The sequence below is a fragment of the Pelophylax lessonae genome, assembly GCF_965119305.1.
Source record: "Pelophylax lessonae genome assembly, chromosome: 2".
Lineage (NCBI taxonomy): Eukaryota > Metazoa > Chordata > Amphibia > Anura > Ranidae > Pelophylax > Pelophylax lessonae.
This window is the reverse complement of record NC_138769.1, coordinates 439,498,133-439,517,824: the sequence shown is the minus strand read 5'-3', so window position 1 is coordinate 439,517,824 and position 19,692 is coordinate 439,498,133. Positions and strand designations below refer to the sequence as shown.

At 44.9% G+C, this 19,692-nt stretch overlaps 1 protein-coding gene across 1 annotated transcript in view; it reads left to right on the top strand.

Annotated features, from left to right (window-relative positions):
• Positions 1–19,692, top strand: part of LOC309546294 (E3 SUMO-protein ligase RanBP2-like) — a 258,408-nt gene that overhangs the window by 175,729 nt on the left and 62,987 nt on the right. Inside the window, exon 20 of the mRNA XM_082245888.1 lies at positions 1–2,356. This exon is cut by the window's left edge and continues 2,019 nt beyond it. Within this exon, the coding sequence (XP_082102014.1) occupies positions 1–2,356 (2,356 nt within the window). The remainder of the gene's footprint in view (positions 2,357–19,692) is intronic.

Here is a 19,692-nt window from a genome sequence, read left to right as displayed (position 1 = left end):
GCAAAGCCAGCATTTGGATACAAAGCAAGTCCTCATGAATCATTTGGGCCACCTTCCACTGGGTTTAAATGCAATTTCACTGGAAAAGGTTTTAAGTTTGGTACAACAGATGATAAATCCTCTTTCGGTTTTAAAGCACCAAGTGCAACTGAAGATAGTAAAGCTTCCAAAGAGGGATTCAGCTTTACAATGCCTTTCAGCTCTTCTTTTAAATTTGGTACTGCTGAGCCAAATAAAGCAGAACAAGTGAAAGAAACTGCTCCCCTTTTGAAGGCTGCTTTGGGTAGTGACAAAGACATTCCATTAGTTGAAACCGGGGTGCAGTGTGGGGAAAACAAGCAAAAACAAAGTGGGGAGATTTTTGCAAACACTGCTAACAGCTTTTCATTTGCTGATTTAGCCAAATCTTCAGAAGGGTTTGCTTTTGCTAAAAAAGACCCTACTTTTAAAGGATTTTCTGGTGCAGGTGAAAAATTGTTTGTATCTAAAGGTGATACATTTGGCCAAGCAAACACTTCTGCTGAGCAAGAGATTGCAGAAGAGCTTTACAAGACAGACGACCGGGATGACATCCATTTTGAGCCGATTGTGCAGCTTCCTGATAAAGTAGAGCTTGTGACAGGAGAAGAAGATGAAAAAATGCTTTATTGCCAGAGAGCAAAATTATATCGATTTGATACAGACTGCAGCCAGTGGAAAGAGCGTGGAGTCGGCACATTAAAGATTCTTAAAAATGAGGTAAATGGGAAGCTCCGAATTCTTATGAGACGAGAACAAGTGCTGAAAGTATGTGCAAACCACTGGATTACAACCACCATGCACCTGAAACCATTGTCTGGTTCAGACCGTGCCTGGATATGGATGGCAAATGACTTTTCTGATGTGGATGCAAAATTAGAACAATTAGCAGCAAAGTTTAAAACACCTGAACAAGCCGATGAATTTAAAAATAAATTTGAAGAGTGCCAGCGCCTGTTGTTGGATATACCGCTGCAGACCCCCCATAAACTGGTAGATACAGGAAGGACTGCACACTTAATCAAGAAAGCGGAAGAAATGAAAACTGGCCTTAAAGATCTGAAAACCTTTTTAACAGACCACAGTAAACCTGCTGAAGGGGATACAACTCTTAGCACATCTGAGTCTCTAATAAAGAAAACCTCTGAATCCACAGAACCTACTTATGAGTGGGATACTTATGACATGCGGGGAGGTTCTCTTGAAGGCAATTTAGATGACTCTAGATATGCATCTCCTCTAACAGATAGTCCAGAAAAAAGTAACCTTTTTCGATTTGGGGAATCTACTGTAGGCTTTAATTTCAGTTTTCAACCTGCACCGAGTCCTGCAAAGTCACCAACCAAATTAAACCAAAGCAGAACTTCTGTAGGTACTGATGAGGAATCTGATGTGACCCAAGAGGAGGAACGTGATGGCCAGTATTTTGAGCCTGTTGTGCCTTTACCGGATCTTATTGAAGTCAGCAGTGGAGAAGAAAATGAGCAGACCCTTTTCTGCCACAGAGCTAAGCTTTACAGATTTGATAAAGGTATTAATCAGTGGAAAGAGCGGGGTATCGGTGACCTAAAGATTTTACAGAGCTATGACAGCAAAGCAGCAAGAATCGTAATGAGAAGAGATCAAGTGTTAAAATTGTGCGCCAACCACCGTGTTATACCGGACATGCACCTGGAACCAATGAAAGGGGCTGAGAGAGCATGGGTATGGCCTGCATATGACTTTTCTGAAGGTGAAGGGAAAGTAGAATTATTTGCTGTACGTTTTAAACATCAGGAGGTTGCAGACTTGTTTAAGGAAGTATTTGAAGAAGCCAAAATTGCCCAGTCAAATGATGGCTTGCTCCCTCCCTTTTCAAATCGTGTCACAACACCAAAGACTTCACCATGTGGAAAGGCTGCTGTAGCCATTTTGGAAGAAACCACAAAGGAGAAAACTGATCTGCCAACTGTAACAACACCTACTTCTGGGGAAAAATCTGATACAGAAAGCTCTTCAGAAAAAACACCAAAAAATGTGGTGTCCCCACCCAAGTTTGTATTTGGTTCTGAAGTAGTGAAGAATATCTTTGGTACAGAGAAGAAAGCTTTTACATTTGGGAATTCTTCTGGAGCCAGTACATTGTTTGGTTTTAGTTTCAATCCTTCAAAGTCTCAAAATGAAGAGGAAGGCATACAGTCTCAACCTTCTCCAGTTATTCAAGAAACAAAGTCTTACAGTAGCATAGAGAGCACACCTGCTGTTTCCCAGAAGCCATCAGAACAGAAGGTTTTGCTAAACCCTTTAGTCTCAACTTCATCAGCAACATCTACACAGGCTCTGCAGATACCAGCTAGAGGTAAGCTATCGTCCATATAGTTTTTTTTTTTTTCCATTTGTTTCTTTTTACATTTTAAAACATTTAACACAATTCTGCATTTGCATTTCTCACAGATATTATAGGCTTGGTTTATTTTGCATTTATCAAATTTATACAGCTGCGGTGAAAATATAAACATATTGCTAGCGAAACGTGCCAGAGTATAACATTGGGTACATCTCACATATGATGTAGAGCAGACAATGTACAGCAGAGTTTGTGAAGTGTAACCCTGCTAGAGTATAGGGCATATAGCACAGTAAGGCATATTCCTTAATAGTGTTACTAAATCCACAACAGTAAAAATCAATCTGTACATGCAGTAAGCTAAAGCATGCTTGTTATACTCATTGTGGAACCTAGGAGGTTAATCCTCTGTATTGTGTAAAAAGGCGGTTTGATCCTGTCTTCTCTGGTCTGGAAATGGGGGCACACTACACATGCTCAGTTTGTTGTGTATTGCTGGAGTGTTTTTTTTTTTTTTCCTTTTTTTGGGGTGCATGTGATCAGCCCTGTCCAGACAAAGTCAGGAGTCATGCAGCCTCCTAGGACAGCCAGAGCAGAATGAAAACTCCTGCATGCTTTCACCAGTGCTCGGCCAGACACTTGTAGAAGTCAAAAGATTATTCTATACTGCTGATGAGAAAAGGTATTTAGCGGTTTTTATATTTACTAAAACGATTGCATTTCCATGTTCTGTATACTGTCCTTAGGTTTCCAACCTACTAAAGGTAGGACAAGGTGATGGACCATTTTTTTTTGATTTGGTGCATCCGTGCTGCAATTATGCAGAAATCTTCTGGTGCTGTATGGATTAACAGCAGCTGCTGCTATTGTGAAGAGTTGTATTGCTCACTTGCAGCAAGTGGATCTCTGGAGATGGGTGACCAAAACTCCCAGGCAGTAATTAATTATCCATATATAAATGTAGATGACACGGACATAGTGTAATACCGCTTAACAAATTGCTTTTATTAAAAGGGTTAAAACTACTTACAAACGTCCATGTAAAATCGTATAGTCAACAGACAATTGGGAATGATGGCGGATGGCAGACAGTGTGGCACTGACTCGTTTCGTCATATGACTTCTTCAGTTTGTTGCCCTTGTTGTGCTACTTTTCTCTAACAGTGCATCCATGAATGGAGGAGGAGCAAATTAATGACAGGATCTCCACCACCCATTCACAGAACCCTTTGCCCTTGGGGATGAATGGTAATATGAGGAGAGGGTGAGCGGCTCAGCTCTTTACACTACCCATGGCTGATGTTCACCAGAAGATAGCCACTCAGGGCAATATCGGGCAGCATCAAGGGACATGGGATGCACAACATTACGTATAGCTAATGTGTTTGCTGCTGTAACTCAAAGCAGAGGTACTAGCTTTTTCAGAAGGAAGTCAGTATGGGCAGCCTCTATATTTCCCAATATAAGTTCAGACCTAAAGAGGAATTGCAGGTGTTAATGACTAATGAGCCTAGTATGTAGGAAGACAGGAGGTAGAAGTGGCGCGCTGCACAAAAGAGCAGAGAAGATCATTAACCCTTTCACTGCCAGGTGCGTACGGTGTACAGACCTACAGCACTGCTTGCAGCTGACCTGGTCTGTACGCCGTATGGACCTAATTTCTCCCCCTGCTATAAGTTCATGGGCACTTCAATGCCCATGAATTTATAACAGAATATAATCTAATTCTGATCAGCGGATTATAATCTCCCACCTCCCGCTGCTCTTTTAACTATAACTACCCCCCTCTCTTTTCCTATCCTTCAACCCCCAGCACGGATTCCCTGATCACCTGCAGCTACCTTTAGAAGCTGGCATCCCTCCTTAGCTGCTCTCATCGGCTTCAGGTGCTGCTGGGGCTTGGGCGATCACTATTTCCCCCCCATCCATCCACCCCCCCGACGCCTTCCCTCTTGCAGTTGCTGACCGGCATGGTGTCCAGCCAGCTGTTGTGCTGGGGGGGGGGGGGGGGATGGGGTTGGCTGCTGAAACTGGGACTTTAGGGGGCTTGGTAAACATGTGTTAAGTAACCCCCTACCTGTAGTGCAGTGGACCGAGGCAACCATCGTTACCGATAGTTTCTGTGTCCACTGACAGCTCTGCTAATCAGCTGATCATGTAGTAAACCGAGAGTCAGACTCCTTATTCATTCATGTAAAGTGCTGCGCAGAGAAAGGGACTTTAAGTCCCTTTCTCTGTCTCAAGAAAAGATATGAGGGTCTGTTTAGACCTCTATCTCACCAAAGACTTCTGCCCCCCACCCCGCAAAGTTAATTGTAAAAACGTAAAAAAAAGGAGAAAAAAAAAAAACATGGAGCAGACTGTCAAGCTGATCTGCCTGCTCATCGAGGGATCTCTCTGCTGATCCACGCTGAGCAGGCGGATGACGGGTCCACGTCTGCTCCGCTAATGCAGAGTGGACACGGACACAGCTCGCTGTTATTTACGGGGCGGTCGGATGGAAATGAGCCACATGTCCATTTCCATCTGATAGGCTTGATGGATGGGGAATGGGGATCCCATCAGTCCGTTTTTAGCGGATCGTATGCAGGCGGTTATAAACACACATGTCCATTTACATCAGCCTCTCTATAGAAAACAATGGGTGGTCCAATTTGGGCCTGCTTGAAAAATGGACAGGAAGTCCCGATCAGTCTGCTTGCGTGAAAGGGGGCTAAGGCCTTGTTCACACCGGGCATACACAGCGTACCTTTACAGGGATGCACAGGTGTTCCTGTGCAGGCAGTACCATTGATGTCATTTGGGATGTAGCAACTACAGGAACAGAGCTGTCGCTCCCAATTTGATATCCATGTAGGTCCACATGCATGTCACTGAGCTCACACTGGCTGTGTTCGGGGTCGTGCACCCACACGGATGTCTGATTGGAAACAGCAGCTATGCCTTTGCAGCCATTGCATCCCAATATACATCAATGGGACTGCCTGTACGGGATGCATGGAACATCTGTGCATCCCTGTGCGGATAAACATGGCCCTCCATGGGCGTACAATTAACTACTTCCCGCCCGCCCTATAGGCAAATGATGGCGGGAATGTGGTTGTATTATCCTGACCGGACGTCGTATGATGGCGGCAGGATAATACAGCTCTGCGCGCCCCCCTGACGTAGGCTCTTTACCATGTGACCAGCCGTGTCCAATCACGGCTGGTCACATAGTAAACAGGAAGAGCCGTTGATCGGCTTTCCTTAGTTCGTGCCTGACAGGCACGAGTAAAGGAGCACCGATCGGCGGCTCCCCTGACGGGGGGGTCGGCACTGGTAATCAGATCATTGATTACCAGTGCAGACCCTCGGGGGGGGGGGGGGGGGGGGGGGAGCTGCCACTAGAACCACCAGGGATGCCCACCCATGACCCCAGGGATGCCCACCTATGACCCAGGGATGTCCACTCTGGCCACCAGGGATAGCAATCAGGGCTCAGGGAGCCCCCCATTGCCCTCCCCATCAGTGCTGCTCACCAGTGCCCTCCCTATCAGTGCTGCCCACCAGTGCCCATCATTGCCATCTATCAGTGTCGTCCACCAGTGCCCATTATTGCCCACCAGTGCCGCCCAGCAGTGCCGCCTATCAGTGCCCACCAATGCTACTTATCAGTGCCACCCCATCAGTGCCTGTCAGTGCAGTCTCATCAGTGCAGGAAAAAACTTATTTATTTACAAAATTGTATAACCTAAACAAAACTTTTTTTTTTTCAAACTTTTCGGTCTTTTTTTTTATTTGTTTAGCAAAAAGGAACCCAGAGGTGATCAAATACCACCAAAAGAAAGCTCTATTTGTGGATGGAAAATGACATAAATTTGGTGTAGGTACAGTGTTGCATGACCGTGCAATTGTCATTCAAAATGCAACAGCGCTAAAAGGGGAAAATTGGCCTGGGCAGGAAGGGAGTGAAAGTGCCCGGTATTGAAGTGGTTAAGTATGCCACATGTGAGCGATGCTTTAGTAGTAATTTAGAAAGTTATATTGTGTTAATATGCACTATTAATGATTTTAATGTATTTTTAGCGAAAATATTGGTTTGATAAACATTTGCACAAATATCGCAGTGCCTTTAAAAATCAGTAGCACCTTTTTATTCTACTGGACATGTGCCAGTGCCATATGTTTTGGGGAGTCGTTTATAAACTCTGAAAGCTGTTGGTGAGAAAGGAAAACCTCCAGATTTTTAGAGAAATGTTTGCGTAAGTCTGATATTCACTATTTCTCAAAAAGGTTTAGCTTTTATATTTATAAGGAACTTGGCAGGGATTTTGTAAAATTTGTTGTGTTTTGTATCTGCTAATAATAATTTTAATGCATTTTTAGCGAAAATATATTGTTTTGGCGAACATTTGCGCAAATATTGCGGGGCCTTAAAAATCAGTAGCACCTTCCCATTTTTTTCTACTGGTCCTATGCTTTCAGAAAATATATGGTTTGGGGGTCTATAACAACTCTGAAAGCTGTAAGGGAACAATTTAAAACCTTCAGATTTATGGAGAAATGTGGTTTTACATTTTTGCCTACATTCAATTTTCACCATTTTGCAAAAAGGCGTAATTTAAAAACTACATATATTTTGTTAACTCAATACAGGTTAAGCTTTTTATATCTTGTTGGAATTTAGCAGGCGTTTTGTGAAATTTGCGATTTACCTGCTAAAAATGAATTTAGAGATTTTTTAGCGAATATATAGTTTTGACGCAGGCTAATCAATGCAGGCCAAATCAGTAGCACCTTCTTTTTGTTCAACAGGTCATATACTTTCAGAAAATACACAGCTCAAAAAAATTAAAGGAACACTTTGAACACACATCAGGTCTCAATGGGGAAAAATATTATGCGGGATAATACTAATATGGACTGGGTAATGTGTTAAGCCCCGTACACATGTACTGATCGTCGGCCGAACGATCGGCCGTCTTTTGTCCAGGGCTGTCGTGTCTGTTGAAAACGGCAAGACTGCACACGAATTTTGTCGGCCAACAACAGCCGACTGCAGAAGTGATGTCAGGTGATGGTTAACTTTCCTTGTCTTTTTTCTTTTCTGAGCATGCCCAGTCTTGCTAATCTGCTGTCTTTCGGCCGAAATCTGTACTGACTGGCGAACAATCGGCCATTCTGGTGACGGCCAACAAATATTTTAAAGTCTGCACGACAGATTCTGTTCGGCCGAAAATGCGCTGTCGGAAGCATCATACTAACAAGCCTACAATCGGCCGATCGGTCGGCGGCCAATTATTTACGGCCGACAATCGGTACGTGTGTACCGGGCTTTAGGATTGAAGAGATGCCTTGTCGTTTGATGGAAATGAAAATTCTCAACCTACAGAGGGCTGAATTTAAAGACACCCCAAAAATCAAAGTGAAAAAATCATGAATGCAGTCTAGTCCATTTTGCTGAAATTTCATTGCAGCGACTCAAACTGATACTCAGTAGTTTGTATGGCCCCCATGTGCTTGTATGCATGCCTGACGACAGATGGTGTCCTGGGGTATTTCCTCCCAGATCTGGACCAGGGCATCTCTGAGCTCCTGAACAGACTGAGGTGCAACCTGGCGGCATAGGATAGACCGAAACATAACGTCCCAAAGGTGTTCTATTGGAGTTGGGTCAGGCGAGTGTGGGGGCCATTTAATGGTATTCCTTCATCCTCCAGCAGATTCTTGCCACATGAGGCCGGGCATTGTTGTGCACCAGGAGGAACACAGGACCCCTACTGCACTAGCGTAGGGTTGGACAATGTTCCAAGGATTTCATCCCGGTACCTAATGGCAGTCAGGGTGCCATTGTCAAGGCTGTAGAGGTTTATGCGTCCCTCCATGGATATGCCTCCCCACACAATCGCTGACCAACCACCAAAACCGGTCCTGCTGAACAATGTTAGAGGCAGCATAACGTTCTCCGCAGTTTCTCCAGACCCTTTCATGTCTGTCACATGTGCTCATGGTGAACCTGCTCTCATCTATGAACAGCACAGGGCACCAGTGCCAGACCTGCCAATTCTGGTGTTCAATGGCAAATGCCAATCGAGCTCCATGCCGGGCAGTGAGCATAGTGCCCAGTAGGATGTCAGGCCCTCCGGCCACCTTCATATCCAGACATTCACACCAGTGGCCTGCTTTAGGTCATTTTGTAGGGCTCTGGCAGTGCTCATCCTGTTCCTCCTTGCACAAAGCAGAGACCGCCCATGGTGGGTTAAGGACCTTCTACAGCCCTGTCCAGCTCTCCTACAGTAACTGCCTGTCTCCTGCAATCTCCTCTATGCTCTTGAGACTATGCTGGGGGAGACAGAAAACCTTCTGGCAATGGCACGTGTTGATGTGTTAATCCTGGAGAAGTTGGACTGTCTGTGCGACCTCTATAGGGTATCTTCTCATGCTACCAGTAGTGAAACTGACCCTAGCCAAATGCAAAACTAGTGAAAAACAGTCAAAAAAGATGAGCAGGGAAAAACATGTCAGTGGCTTCCACCTGTAATACAAACCATTCCTATTTTGGAGGTTGTCTCATTGTTGGCCATCTTGTGCACCTGTTAAGTACACCAAAGCAGCTGAAAGTGATTAACAACCCTCTCTGCTACTTAACTGACCAGATCAGTATCCCAGGAGTTTAATTGACTTGATTAAAGTGTTCCTTTACTTTTTTTCGAGCAGTGCATATGGTTTGGGGGGTCTTAACCGGTTGCCGACCGCCGCAAGTACATATACTGCGGCGGTCAGCCCCGGCCAGGCAAAGTGATGTACCGGTACGTCACTCGCCTGAGAGCCAATATGGGGCGAGCGCGCGCCGACGGAGGCGCGCTCCCGCCCAGGCTTGCTCACTCTGATCCCTGCGCGTGTGCCGGTCACTCGCGATCGTCATTTAGAGGGAGAAAGGCAAGTGTAAACAAAGCCGCCTGTCACTCTCCCTTTTGTAACAGCAGTAGATCTCTGCTGTTACATGAACAGCCACATCCCTGCACGGTTAGAAGCACGCCCCTAGGGACACACTTAACCCCTCCTTCTCCAATAAAGTTAACCCCTTCCCTGCCAGTGTCATTTTTACAGTAACAGTGCATATGTATAGCACTGATTACTGTAGTAATGTCACTGGTACCCCCAAAAGTGTGTCAAAAATGTCAGTCAAGGGTCCAATCTGTCCGCCGCAATGTCGCAGTCCCGCAAAAAAATCGCAGATCGCCGCCATTACTCGTTAAAAAAACAACAAAAATGACTTATCTTTCCCTTCGTTAGTAAACACTAACTTTTGCGCAAACCAATCAAAATAAGCTTTTTGCATTTTTTTTTTTCCCCCAAACATATGTAGCAGAAAACAAATTGGTCTAAAATGTTAAAAAAAATTAGATTTTTTTTTTTTGTCTATAGCGCATGATCAAAAAATCGCACAGGTGATCAAATACCACCAAAAGAAAGCTCTGTGGGGAAAAAAGGACGTCAATTTAATTTGGGTCCAGCGCCGCACGGCCGCGCAATTGTCCATTAAAGTCACGCAGTGCTGAATCGCAAAATACCCCCTGGTCAGGAAAGGGGTAAAATCTTCCGGGGCTTAAGTGGTTAAACTCTGAAAGCTGTAAGGGAACAATGAAAACCTAGATTTTTTTTTTTTTTTTTTGAGAAATTTGGATTTTTTCATTTTTGCGTATGTTCAATTATCACCATTTCACTAAAAGGCACAATCTAAAATTTACAAATGGTGGTTATTTAACTCAATACACGTTAGCTTTTTCTATTTAGCAGGAATTTTTTAAAATGTGCTGTTTTTTATCTGCAAATAATGATTTTAGTACATTTTTAGCAAAAATATTGTTTTGATCAACATTTGCCCAAATATCATTGTGTCCTAAAAATCAGTAGCACATTTTGTGGTGTTCTGGTCATGTGTGTTTCGAAAAAAATATGGTTTGGGGTGGTCTTCAACAAACTCTGAGAGCTATAACAGAAACACAAAAAAGCAGAGGGAAAATGGCCTGGCCAGCTAAGTTTAAAAGTGGAGCACAGGACCTGGCAGCAAAAGAGTTAAGGAGAATAAAACTCGGAGTTATAGAGCTGGTACTACATCCAAACACAGTTCAGTACAGCCTATCCACTTGTCAGCCACTTAACTTTTTTTTAAAGTGCCCCCATCCCTGCGCGAAGTAGTAAACTCATATGTAGGTTATGCCCACATATTTAAACAGCGTTTGCAGCACACATGTGAGGTAATTCTAGCACCAGACCTCCTCTAACTCTAAACTGGTAACCTGTAGAAATTTTTAACGTTTCGCCTATGGAGATTAAGTACTGTAGTTTGGTGCGATTCCACAAGCGCATGCAATTTGAAAGCCTGACATGTTGTGTATCGGTTTACTCGGCGTAACATCTTTCATATTAGGGCTGAAACAACTAATTGGTTATGAAAATAGTTGTCAATTATTTTCATCGATTAGGTCAGCCGATTAGTTGGCCTGCATACAAAATGCATTATTTTACATATCAGAAAATACAGTGCAGCACACATACAGCTCAGTACACCGTCCATACATGTCAATATACATAGTGCAGCACACATACAGCTCAGTACACCCTCAATACACAACAGTATACACAGTGTAATGCACCTACAGCTCAGTACATCCTCCAAAAATGTCAATATACACAGTGCAGCATACCTACAGCTCGGTAAACCCTCCATTAGAGATGGGCACGGGTGTGTTCAGGATCCAACCTCCCCGATCCTGCCAGTAAGCAGACACGGCTAATCACAGGCAGTGAGACATTTCCCAATCTGTGCAGCTGCCGATCAGGAATTGTCTCACTGCCTGTGATTAGCCAGGTATAATGTTGGCTTCCTGGTGGGATCCTGAACACGCCCAAGCCCATTCCATACATGTCCGTAAGCTTGTGAATGTGTGAGGAGCAATGCCTCATGGGACAAGTAGTCCTGGCAAGGAAGAAGGAAGTGATTGTAAAGGCAGTTTTATTTTACCTTGCTATAGGGGAACTCTAAATTACACTTTGTGGCTTGCTATAGGGGCACTCTTGGGACAGGTGGAGCAAGAAGCGCCGACGGCACCCCAGAAGAGGAAGTACGAGTACTGATACTTTTTCTCAAGTACTCCCCAATATCAATTACCTATACTTTTTTTTAATGTCGTGACAGTTTTTTCTTTTTTTAGACAAAAAAAAACAATCACCATTTCTTTATAATTACGAATAACAGTTCTTCTGTGGCTTTGAAATTGCATTACTTCAGAGTGATTTTAACCACTTTAATACAGGGCACTTCCCTCCCTTCCCGCCCAGGCCAATTTTCCCCTTTTAGCGCTGTTGCATTTTGAATGACAATTGCGCGGTCATGCAACACTGTACCTTCACCAAATTTATGTCATTTTCCCCCCACAAATAGAGCTTTCTTTTGGTGGTATTTGATCACCTCTGCGATTTTTACTTTTTGCTAAACAAATAAAAAAAGACCGAAAAGTTTAAAAAAAAAAAAAAAAATTTTGTTTATGTTATACAATTTTGTAAATAAATAATTTTTTTCCTGCACTGATGAGCACTGATGAGACTGCACTGACAGGCACTGATGAGGAGGCACTGATGGGGTGGCACTGATGGGGTGGCACTGATGGGGTGGCACTGATGGGGTGGCACTGATAGGTGGCACTGATAGGCGGCACTGATATGCGGCACTGATAGGCACTGATATGTGGCACTGATAGGTAGCACAGATATGCAGCATTGGTGGGCACTGATAGGCGGCACTGCTGGGCACTGATAGGCGGCATTGATGGACACTGATAGGTGGCACTGACGGGCATTGATAGGTGGCACTGACGGGCACTAATGGGCACTGATAGGCGGCACTGGTGGGCACTGATGGGCACTGATGGGCGGCACTGATCGGCACTGACAGGCGGCACTGATGGGCACTAATGGGCACTGATAGGCGGCACTGGTGGGCAATAATGGGCACTGGTGGGCGACACTAAAGGATGGCAGTGATGGGCACTTGTGGGCAGCACTGATAGGGAGGACACTGGTGGGCATCACTGATGGGGAGGGCAATGGGGGGCTCCCTGAGCCCTGATTGCCATCCCTGGTGGCCATAGTGGGCATCCCTGGGGTCATAGTGGGCATCCCTGGGGTCATAGTGGGCATCCCTGGTGGATCTAGTGGCATCCCCCCCCCCGAGGGTCTGCACTGGTAATCAATGATCTGATTACCAGTGCCGACCCCCCCCCCTGTCAGGGGAGCCGCCGACCGGCGCTCCTTTACTCGTGCCTGTCAGGCACGAACTAAGGAAAGCCGATCAACGGCTGTTCCTATTTACTATGTGACCAGCCGTGATTGGACACGGCTGATCACATGGTAAAGAGCCTCCGTCAGAGGCTCTTTACCGAGATCGGAGATGCAGGGTGTCAGACTGACACCTCGCATCACCGATCGCCGCTCTGCGCGCCCCCGGGGGGCGCCCAGAGCGGAGTTATCCTGCCGCCGTCATATGACGTCCGGTCAGGATAACTCAACCACATTCCCGCCGTCAATCTGTAATAGGGCGGGCGGGAAGTGGTTAAAGCCGCAGATTAGTGCAATTTGGACCTCCGATTTCATAGCAGCTTGCAACTTCATTTAACAGAACTCAATGCAAGTCAGTAACATTGCAAAAAAGGTATCAATTTTCCTATCAGAGCACCCTTTTCAGCAAACTATACAATGAAAATCAGAGATATTTAGTTCACATGTAGTCCATACTGAATTTGTATTGTGTGCACACCCCTTTAGCACCTGATAGTTTAAGTACATGTACAAGCTATTGGGATTTGAGCACAGGTAGATTTTTTGTCACTATATAGCTGTTGTTTTTTTTTTTTTTTTTTTTTTTTTTACTTCACATAACTAAATTATTTGCCAGTTTTTTTTAATCCAATTAATCGATTTAATTGAAACAATCGGCCAACTAATTGATTATGAAAATAATCAGTTGCAGCCCGATTTCATATTCTACAAAAAAAATTGTATTGAATGCAATTTTGAGGCAGCAACCAAAGGTATACACATGCTGCAGCAGGAATTAAGCCCCTTTTTGTTTTTGTTGGGTGCTACAGAACACCGCCATTTAGTCATATTGCATTTGCATTTTACAGAATATTACAGCACTACATATTGAAAAGGAAAGGAAACTTAGTAGGATGTGTCCCTTGTGGTGATTCCTCTTCTGTTAGTGAAAATCTTCCTCTGGCCTGCCTACAGCTTCTATGAATGAAACAAGATGTGTGAATAGAGGGGGCTGACCTATCAATCATCCACCCGTCCATTTTCAGAACTGGATTCAGCCACCCCTACCTTCCATCAAGCTAATTACAGCAAGTTAAGAAAATTTCTTATAAAACTCGACACTGCAAATGACATCCATGAGATGCAAATTGGTCATTTAGTTAAATAAAAAGCACATGTCTGTGTCAGTATGTCCAATATTATGGATTCTTTTCACATATTTTCTCATCATTGGTATATCCTCCATACTTCATATTTCCATGTAGAAGGCACACAGGCATAATGGCACAATTAGAAATAGTATTATAAGGAGCGGGTCAGTTTCATGGGACATACTTTTCTATGGTCTGTGAGGGTGGTTTTAAATCCGTTTGGCAGATTATTTTTATTTTTTTTTAATATAAAACACATACACACTATATACACTTTGAACAAAAAAAATGTAAATTTCATCTCCAGTTTTTCTTATCCTTATCTTGGGGCCATTGCAGCTGTGCATTTTAATATTTCTGTTTTGTAGGTTTTGATTTTAGTCTTTTTAAATCCTGCGGCCTTTTGGACGTGTACAACTCCCACCAAACCTGCTATGGAAGGTATTTGGACGTGCTGTGCTGTAGTAGCCAATGGTTGAGCAGACACTGATCACCTCTACAAATTTAAATCTGTTTGGGAAACAAACTTTTGCAACATTAACATGCATGCCTGTTAAGAACGATAGATGGCCTTTGTTGCAAGTTAATGTTTCCTTAAGAGCCGGTTCACACTACTCCGACTTGGGACACGACTTGTGTGCCCTCAAGTCGCCCCCAAGTCTCTTGTCATCACAAATTCAATGTAAATGAATGAGAGCTGTCTTAATATGCACTACTGAAGTCGCTCCTACTTTAGAAAAGGTTCCTGTACTACTTCAAGGAGACCTCTATCCGACTTGTGCAAATAGACTTCAATGGGAGTTGCCTCTAAGTCGGATCCTTCTCTTATTTCAAGCGACTTATCAGACTTTCCAGGAAGAAGAAAAAGATTACCCAGGCATTCCCCACAGACAAAGTCGCCTATCATTTAAGTCTCTTCAAAGTAGTGCACAAGTCTCTTCCAAGTCGCTTACAAGTCTCTAAACAAGTCTCTTCAAAGTCACGCGAAAGTTTTCCCCCCGGAGGAAAAACTTCAGACCTTGCAGGGCGAGATCAGAGCCCTCGGGGGACAACTATCTCTGCTCCCTGTGGACCTGCATGAGGTCCCTGGGGCTGATGGTGTCTGCCTTCGAGGTGATCCCGTTTGCCCAGTTTCACACAAGGATTCTGCAAGCAGAGATTCTTGCCAAATGGAACAAGGACCCCCAGTCCTTGGCCTGGTTGGTTTGTTGGAGCCGTCTCACAAGGTCGGAGCGGTCGTGGTGGCTGCTGTCGCCTGCTCTGAGCCGTGGCAAGTCCTTGCTGCTGCTGTTGTTGGACGGTGATCCCCACGGATGCCAGCCTGAGGGGCTGTGGTGGAGTACTGGGCACTCTTTGTGCCCAAGGTGTGTGGTCAAGGGAGGAATCTTCCTTTTGCTGATAAATGTCCTGGAGCTCAGGGAAATCAAGCTCTGTCTGCTCCATTGGGCGCCTCGGTTACACGGTCACCCGGTTCGGTTTCGAACCGACAATGCTACAGCTGTGACTTGCGTCAATCACCAAGGGGGCACCAGGAGTGCCCGAGCAGCCAGGGAAGTGGCCGAGAGCCTGACTTGGGCCGAGGCGCACGTTCCAGCTCTTTCTGCTGTTCACATTCCTGGAGTGGAGAACTGCCAGGCGGACTATCTGAGTCGTCAGTCCTTGGATCATGGAGAATGGTCCCTGCATCCGGAGGGGTTTCGTCTCCTGTGTGCCCAGTGGGGGACACTGGACGTGGATCTGTTTGCGTCCCGTCTCAACAGAAAAGTGGAGAGGTTCCTGGCCAGGGCTCGAAGATCTCTGGCAGACAACACGGATGCTTTGGTGGTGCCTTGGCACCAGTATCTGCTATTTATGCAGTTTCCCGAATTAAACTGTTCTCAAGTTCCTCCGCAGACTGGCGTTGGAACAGGTGCAGGTAATTCTGGTGGCCCCAGACTGGCCTTGCAGGTCTTTGTACGCGGACCTCGTAAGGATGGTCGTCGAGCCTCACTGACTGCTCTAAAGGACGATCTGTTATCTCAAGGACCGATCTTCTATCCTGCTTTACGGTCTTTAGCTTTAACAGGGTGGCTGTTGGACAGGTATTGAGACAGAGGTCTCTCGGATGCAGTGATTGCTAACTTGTTGAGGACTCGAAAGGCTACCTCCAGGAAGATTTACCCTCGTACCTGGAAGGTGTACATTGCCTGGTGTGAGTTAAAAAAAAAAAAGAGGGAAGCGCCTCTTGAGTGTGGTAAAAAGCACAATTTATTACAAGACAATGTAGTAACTTACATATAAGTAAGCTGGTAAGTGCATGGCTCTCCGAGGGCGGCTGCTGGAGATTGCATCCAAGTATCCAGGTGTCCAGGCGTAGGCTTAATGTCCAGGAACTGGTGGAGACTTAGCTCAATCGTTCCGGAAGTGCCGTGCAGCGGTGGAGACTTGTGCGGCGGCCGGGAGTCAGCGGAGGCGTCTGACGTCACAGGTAGGTGTGGGCAGTCTGGGCTTCATAACTAGTTTCAGAGCATGCGCGAGAGTCCTGTCCTGGACCTGCGCTCTCCTTTTTCAAGTGTCCAGACAATGGTGCTGAGCAGTGTATATACCCCTCGAGGGGGGCGTGTTCAATAACAATCAATCAGTGCAGGTGGGAGCAATGAGAGTCTTACAGCAATGCAAGGAGTCAGATGGAGGACTCCCAGATGGGTAAATTAAATTAAATTGCCTGGTGTGAGTGGCAAGGGTTACCTCCTCGCTCCTTTTCAGTGGCGAGGGTAGTGGCCTTGCAGAAAGGTGTGAAGCAGTGTGTGTGTGTGTGTGTGTGTGTATGTATATATAATATCTATCTATCTATATCGTTCATTGACAGACGCAGCTCCGTATTCTTCTTGACCATTGGGTTATGCTGCCCCCTACAGGAGAAGGACACTAGGCAGGAAAAAAACTTACCACTCCCGTCCCACCGGGAGCCCTGAGCACCCAGCTGGCACGTCCGCCGGCTGGATGGAGTCCCGATGAATGCCAGAAACGGCATCGATCGGGTCTCCGATGACGTAACCCGGAGGCGGCGTCCATGACGTCACTTCCGGGTTACTGTGCTGCAAAAGGCGGCAAATTTAAAAAACAGCTGTATGCAAAAACGCCTTTTCGGCGTTTTGCATACAAGGAAGTGTAGTGGAAGGGTCTAGGGTCTTTTAGACCCTCGATCCCTCCATAAAGTGTACCTGTCATTACATATTGGTGTCACAAGGGATGTTTACATTGCTTGTGACAGCAATAAAAGTGATCAGATTTTTTTTTTTTTTTTTAAACTCTAATATATTTAAAAAAAAGAAAAAATAAATAGGAAAAAAAAATTTAGCCGCCCCCGTCACCGTTAGCTCGCGCACAAAAAAAAACGTATACGCAAGTCGAGCCGCGAATGAAATCGCTGTTCAAACCACACGTGAGGTATCGCCGCGATCGCCAGAGCGTGGGCAATAATTAAAAAAAAAAAGAGCTACACTCTAAATTTATTTAACGGTTATCAGTTTAGAGTTAAAGCGTCGCCGATTGAGATCTCTATTGGCCGTAGTTTGTCGCCATCCCATGGAGGGGGGGGGGGGGCGCAATTTTAAACCTTAACATGTTGGGTATCGATTTACTCGGCATGACATCATCTTTCACAATATACGTTTAGTATATATGTTTAGTATTTTTTAAATGCAGTGAAATGTGATTTTTCATTTTTTTCCCCCAAAAAAATGGCGTTTTAAAGACCACAAATACCGCGTGACAAAAATTTTTGCAATGACCGACATTTTATTTTTCAGAGTCTTTGCTAAAAATATATATATAACGTTTGGGGGTTCTAAGTAGTTTTCTAGGAAAAAAATACTGGTTTTAACTTGTAAACAAAAAGTGTCCGAAATAGGGCTGGGGCTTAAGTGGTTAAGGGGACTGGTTGGAGTTTCTGCAGACCGGGTTTTCCTGGTACACAACGGGTGGTTGAGCAGGGTTCCCTACCATGCTGGGGGGTTGGTGACTGGGGCAGGGATGTCCTCTGGCTCCCTGCGGCAGTTGTTGGTCTGGGGGAGCCGATAGTTTAGCATCCTCGTACCTCAAGCGGTCGGATATGGCCGAAAATGTTGGCTGCGGCTTACTACTTGGAAACTACCTGAGACGGCCCCTGTGAGCATGGCTGAAGCCACTGCCTCCTGTGGACTCGCCGGTTTCCTTTACAGGTCCAGCTAATAAGCGGGCAGATGCCCTGGCCCCCGCCATATGTGCGCTGTGGCTGGTTCGGCAATTAGGCCGGTAATTACCATTTCCCTGGTGTCAAACTCTGCATGGGTGGGCTAAGCTTTTACGCCAGGACCTGGAGGGAGACTAGCTTTTCCCTGCCTTTTGCGGGGCTAGCGGACCTGTTGGTCCATGGGCTACAGTTTCTCTGATTACTCTTTGGATGCAGCAGTAGAGGAGTATACCCCCTAGGACTGCCCATGGGTATAGCCAGAATTCTTTTCTGCCTAGTGTCCTACTCCTGTAGAGGGCAGTATAACTCAATGGTTATGAATACCAGAAGCTGTTTCCGTCAAAGAACATCAGAGAAATGGATTTTATGGTATCCAATTTTTTTGCTAGAAATTTACTTAGAACCTTCAAATATTATATATATATTTTTTAGCAAAGTCTCTGGGGAATAAAATGGCGGTCGTTGAATCATTTTTTGTCATGCGGTATTTGTGCAGCAGTCTTTTAGACGCAATTTTTTTTGGAAAAAACTAAACAGAAAAGTTAGCCCAATTTTTTTGTATATTGTGAAAAATGTCACTCCGAGTAATCCGATATCTAACATAGTATGGTTTGGTTTAAAATTGCGCTCACTCGTGGAATGGTGACAAACTACTATACTTAAAAATCTCCATACGCGACGCTTTAAAAAATTAATGGTTACCAGTTTAGAGTTAGAGGAGGTCTCTTGCTAGAATTATTGCTTTCGCTTGGACGATCGAGGCAATACTTATGTGTGATTTGAACACAGTTTACATTTGCGGGGGCGACTTACATATGTGTTTTCTTTGGTGGGCGAGGTCACAGGGACGGGGGGCGCTTTTAAAAATGTTTTTTTTTTTTTCCTTTTTTATTTTTTATGTTTAACATAAAAAAAACAATTCTCATTACTTTTATTGCTGTCACACGGATTGTAAACCTCTCTTGGCAGTAATAGGCAGTGACAGGTACTCTTTATGGAGGGATCTTGTGTCTAAAGGACCCCAAACCCCTCCAATGCACTTCAGAGTATTCAAAACGCTGAAATCGTCTTTTTTGAATACTGTCAGTCTTTTAAATTGACACCATTAGTAGCTGAGTAAACCTGAAGTGACGTTATGACATTGCTTCCGGGTTACTTGACCGGAGACCTGTTCGAAGCCGAATGCGGCTTTGTTCGGGACTCTAACCAGCCGGCTGGTTGTTCCGGTCTCCTATGGGCACAGGAGACCCGGGCAGAGCTGCGGGATGGGCAGGGGATGTGCCCTTCCGCTTGCTGGGATAACCACCGAGCGGCTGCTGAGCCGCATCGGTTATCACCAGAAAGCTGACCGTTGGCTCTAAAAAACTGTACCAGGTTGATGCCTTCAGCTGTAGGCATCACCCCGGTACAGTTCTTCAAGCCAACATACAGGTATATCAATTTGCAGAAATTGTTTATTCCTAGTTTCATCCGTCCAAAGAATGCTTTTCCAGAACTGGTCTAGCTTTTTTAGATTTTTTTTTGGCGAAGTCTAATCTGGCTTTTCTTTTCTTCGGGCTTATAAATGGTTTGCACCTTGTGGTGAACCCTCTGTATTTATTATTATTATTATTATTATTTTACAGGATTTATATAGCGCCAACAGTTTGCGCAGCGCTTTACAATGTGAAGGCAGACAATAC